Source organism: Egretta garzetta, unplaced genomic scaffold, assembly GCF_000687185.1.
Source record: "Egretta garzetta isolate BGI_Z169 unplaced genomic scaffold, ASM68718v1 scaffold15, whole genome shotgun sequence".
In the NCBI taxonomy this organism is placed as follows: Eukaryota; Metazoa; Chordata; class Aves; order Pelecaniformes; family Ardeidae; genus Egretta; species Egretta garzetta.
Window position 1 is genome coordinate 911894 of NW_009259798.1, and position 5508 is coordinate 917401.

Here is a 5508-nt window from a genome sequence, read left to right on the forward strand (position 1 = left end):
ATATTCTACATGTGAAAAAGTCATTAAATGTGTATAGTAACTAACATATATATCTATTATGTACAAAAAGACACCTCTTACTACTGTGCTGTATTAAGTACTCCATTTCTCTCTTCTCTCTTTTCCTCTCTCCCTTTATCAGAGTACTACACTTTCTTCTGTTTGCTTATGAACACCTGTATAAAAAAAATAAAAAGCTGCTTCAATAGAGAAGAAAAAATGCACTGTCTAGCTATTTTTATGCAAGTTGATTCTAAGTGTCAGTTTATATTTACTGTCCTATTAACAAACACATTTTGTAGCATACTGTCCCTGAATTGGCTATGAAGCGTTCATACTTTGCTGATTCTAGGAACTTCGCTAGGAAGGCATTAAATAACAAGCCCACGAACACATCTGATTATATAAACTACAGCACGCATTACTATATAACGCAGTTAAAGCCGTTAAAGGAAGCAGGACTGAACCACTGATTGGAACTGAAATGATTTTAAGTACCCACAACCCATGTGGGCATGGATCTACATACCCAAAGAGAGTAGGACATTAAGCCCTGTACATCTTACACAGACACTTTGCTTCTAACTATTGTTTCTTAGTGATGGCAAGCAATTACACTGGTATTAGTGAATTCAAGATAGAAACACTGAAAAGTTTTCCACTCAGCTACCTATTTCATCCCAATTTTGGTATTTTCTGAAGACCCAAAGGATAAAACTTTCAGGAAGAAAAAGATCTGAAAACCATATGAAAATTTAAAATCCATATATTTGGATTATTTTAGGACTTTTAACAGACAAAATTATTTGAAATAAATGGTATCTTTCATCAATCCTGTGATGATGAGGAATGAAAAGGATTACACTTCTTGTCCTCTCTTACAAAACAATGCTTTAAGTATGTTTCTGTAAAAAGCATTTACATCCCAAAAATTTCAGAAAGCAGAGCAATGAACTTTTTTTTTTTAATGGGAAGAACCTAAACCAAAAAACTGCTCGCAAAGATTTGGCAAAATATCATGAAACTACACAGGCTTTGGGGGCTTCTAATTTTGATTTGGGAAGCTTTTTGGTTAAACTAATAATCTTTATAATAGATAAAGATATGTGCACACAAGCTTCCACTACTTCTGTAACACTCTGAGGAGTAAATTTTAATTCAATCAAACAACACATCAGTTTAACAAAATCCAAACATGTACAGATCACGTCTTCAGTCCTGTAAGCATGAGACATTCACGGAATGAAAAACTAAAGAACCTAGATAAAGCCAGTTCTTCTCTGTCAACTCTGGCATAGAAAAGCATCTTCTTGATTTGGATAAGAAAGGCCACAAGCACATGGTCCTACTGGAGGCATCTGGATGGAGCTGCGCAGAACCACCGGCCCGTGTTACTGCCACAACAGCAGGCTTACTGCATGCACAAGGACAGAAACAAAGCTAGGCAGAACCACCAGCCCGTGTTACTGCCACAACAGCAGGCTTACTGCTTCGGAGCAGCGGGAGGTAGCCACATCTCTGCAGCTCACAGCACTTCCTTTAGAAACATCTGCTTTGGCAATTCCATTTATCAAATGTATTTTTATGCTTGATACCTATTTAAGTATTGATTAATATCAATATTGTTTTAATGCATTCTTTTAATTAAATCCGTGAAGTAGTTTAACCAAAACAACATAGATGTAATATTTTTATTGAGTGAAGAAACAAAACACCGCAATAAATAGAAATTTGGACACAAACCCAACATGCCAATTTATTTTTTATTCTCTTTATACTACCAGAGAGTCTAGTTTGAACAACTCTTCCTCAAAAACATGCAGGTTTCACTGGGAAGTGCAAGTATTTGCTACAACAACATTCAGGTACATTACTTAGATGACATAAAAATCTTCAAACACTGTACTTCAGAAATAAAGAAGCTGGCATACAGCTCTGATGAGATTCCAAAAAGTATGCATTATTTTTAAAATGGCAAGCTCTGCTTACTTTTCTTTTCATAACCAAATGATAAACACTGTACCAAGGAAAGATCACGCGCAGCAACAGATGCTCCTTAAGTTCAGGAACCACAGTCATACTTTATCCTTACAATATTTTAATGTAGTTCAGGTGGTTGCATCTATTTAGACTGGTGACTGTAAAATTATGTACCTATAATAAATAATGGATCCACTAAATCAATGATAAGGTATTACCTTATAAATAACTGCCAATTCCAATGACACATCAAGACAATGTTCCTTACAAACCTTAATCACCACTCTACCCAAAGTTCACAAAGTCAACAATTACTGAATATACAGAGAGTAAAAGTGTACGTCTAGCCAAACAGGTATCTTACCACTCAAATTTCAACATATATAATATATGTTGCACACATTAATCCACTAATTAACGCAAAATTTGATAAGTGTATCAGAGGTTGTGGTATTTTGTCCTCTGGCATCTCTTACACCAAATGGCAAAGATGCATGGTCTTAACTTTACTTGCAAGTATGCAGACTTAACTGGAATGTTTAGAAGGGATAAGCAATACATATCCCAGCAGACAAGTACAATCACATCATAATTTTAATAATGAAACCATACCTACTTCTCTAACTTCTGCCCCTGACCAAACCTTTGCACAGTGTCTTAACAAAGAACTGGTTTTCCATGCTGACAAATACTGCTTTTATATGCGGGGAAGGTCCCAAGTAATTTGCTGCTTGTAAAAATTAACTCTTCTCTCCAAGAAAATGACTGAAAATAACCTAGACCTTCTATTACAATATTAAAAGCTTAAACTACAGAGCTTAATGTAACCACACACTGACAAAGAATTCCAAGCAAGCTACAATTCATGGGCACACTCTGTTTTAACCTGGCTGCTTTTTACAGGATACTCTCTCTTTCTTCTCCAAACCCAGCCCCTTCTGAGGCTGTAACAGTGTGGAGCTCTGATGAATCTTTTGAAAGCCTGGTATAACTTGAACGCTGGCTCCGCTTGTGAGCGACTGTCTTCAGGTTCTCATTCTGAACCGCAGTTGAATTGGAACCTGAGCCAGGGTGCAGGATAATTTGAGGTGAATCTCTGATACCTTGTATCTCTTCAAAATTTTGATTACCTCGATTGTTTGGAGCACTGTTGTTATTTAAGGTTACTGTACTAGGGGTTCTGTTTAAATTATAGACTTTCTGACAAGCTGGCCAGTTCTCTTCTGGGCTACTTGCTATCAAGCTGCTTTCAGAAGGGCTCTTCTTATCTTCTGAGCAAATAGACATGCGAACCACAGCTGGATCTTGAAGGCCACTAAGACTGTGTGGAATTCCTCTCTTTCCACTGTGACTATCATCTTCAAGCTCAATGAGATTTGCCTTTTCAAGCTGTGAATCATCTGCTCCTTCATTATGGAGGGAATGATTTGGAGAACTTTCATTGGATCTTACACCAGAGTCAGACGAATCTTTTTTATCCAAAAGGGCATCTGTCAAATACTCTTTTGCTTTGATGAAGGTTCTAATAGGTTCAGATCCGTGTTCTGGAGATTTGGGCTGCTTCTCTATTTTGACATCTGTTTTCTTATCTTTACCTTCCTTAAGAAGTGGAGTATTATCCGATTCCTCAGTTCCTGACTCATCTTCATCACTTGGAAGTTTCTGATACCGGAGAGTAACTCCCTTAAGCTTTAAATCTGCAGCTTGGAAAATACTTGTTCTTTCTGAAGACTTCTTTCCTGGGAGAAGCTTGGAACCAGACTGATCAGATTTTTCATCTTCTTCAGTAATAGGATCCAAAGGAGATGCATCATTAGTAGAAACACCCGAAGTACTGTAATCAACAACATCATTCCTCTTCAGCAAGAAGGACTTTCTTCCATCGTCTTGTTTCTGCTCACCATCTTTACCTTTTTCCTGTTCTGCACTGGAATGCAAGGAACCCCCTGATGTACTCTGCCCCATATAGAAAGCACTTGAGCTATGAGGGGAGGACCTACCACTTACTGTAGTAGAATTGGCACCTCCTTCTAACTGTGACATTTGAGCAATATACTCTCTGTATGCATCTCTGTATTCTGCCTGTACCTTGTCAGTAAGCTTTGATATTTCAATACTGGAATCTTGAGAGTTAAGACTTGAAAGACTTGGAGTTCTACGAGTTTGTGACTGGAAAAAAAGAAAGAAGAGAGAGAGATAACAGTTAAATGAACTATTTATTTTTACCTTTACTGATCTTTTTAAATTAAATAACTCAAAGCATCAAGTATGTGCTTAAATGATATTGGTTTTGTTGCTGTGAATAGATTATGCAAGTGAAGTTGTCAATGCTATAATTAAAATATGCTTACTGTAATCATATATATGCAATCACACATACATTCACTAGACTTACAAAGTATTCTTATTGTTGGTCCCCATAATGGAAGATTTCCACAAAACAAGCATTTTATCCAGTGCATTTGAGGCTAACTCTTTTGAGTATATAATTATAACAATTGAATTTGTATATAAAGATGGGCGTTTCTAACACATTTTTGTACATTTACAAAATCTGCATTTAATATTAGAAAGACCACAAGTGTTCACCTAAATGCTGAACACCTATCAAAAACATTTTTAAAAGACCCCCATCCTACATACTTCAACATATCCTGGCAAAATTCCATCGCATATAGCTGATTTCAGACAAACATATTCCTCTTTGCCCCCGCCTCTGCTCTCTTTTAGTGTGCACACAGAGAACTCCATAGGCATAAGATGCTAAGCCATCTATCAAATGCTAGAACCAAGGTCTAGCACAGAGCTGAAGAAAGTAAAGGAGAGGACTGTGGCTGAACATACAACAGGCAGCTCACTACCACCAAGTAAAAGATGTATGGTGCCCAGGGCTTTGGAGCTGAGGCACCGACTTAAGCAGTAAGTACTTGAAGAAACCTACTCAACTTTGCAGTGCACAAGAGATGAGATTTTGAAAGACTGTTGAGGTATTATGTCTTACTTGGGGCAACATTGAAAATGAACTATGTTTCAAAAACCTAATTTCTACTAGAAAACTGAAAAAAAAAAAAAAGCCTAAAAGGGCTTGGGTAATTTTAACAAGCTAAATGTAAACAGGAAAATTGTGTGGATTCAAACACTGTAAATTGATTTAAGATTTAGAACAGAATTGCTTAATCATATAGATATACCCTCTCAGTCCAGCTTTTTGTTTCACAGAATCACAGAATCACAAGGGTTGGAAGGGACCTCGGGAGATCATCTAGTCCAACCCCCCTGCTAAAGCAGGTTCTCCTAGAGCATGTTACACAGGACTTCATCCAGGCGGGCTTTGAATATCTCCAGAGAAGGAGACTCCACAACCCCCCTGGGCAGCCTATTCCAGTGCTCCATCACCCTCAGAGTAAAGAAGATTTTCCTCATGTTCAACTGAAACCTCTTATGTTTCAGTTTGTGCCCATTGCCCTTTGTCCTGTCGCTGGGCACCGCTGCAGAGTCTGGCTCCGTCCTCGTGACTTCCACCCTTAA

At 37.6% G+C, this 5508-nt stretch overlaps 1 protein-coding gene across 4 annotated transcripts in view; it reads right to left on the reverse strand.

The window, feature by feature from the left end:
- Nucleotides 1–1447: 1447 nt before the first annotated feature.
- KIDINS220 (kinase D interacting substrate 220) overlaps nucleotides 1448–5508 on the reverse strand; it is a 71542-nt gene continuing 67481 nt past the window's right edge. For 2 of the 4 annotated variants that reach the window (XM_035895351.1, XM_009639796.2), the window contains one exon: nucleotides 1451–4149. In XM_035895351.1, the coding sequence (XP_035751244.1) occupies nucleotides 2878–4149 (1272 nt within the window). In that variant the 3' untranslated portion in view covers nucleotides 1451–2877. Of the gene's footprint in view, nucleotides 4150–5508 lie in introns of all 4 variants that reach the window. The other 2 variants (XM_035895353.1, XM_035895352.1) reach the window with 2 other exon arrangements.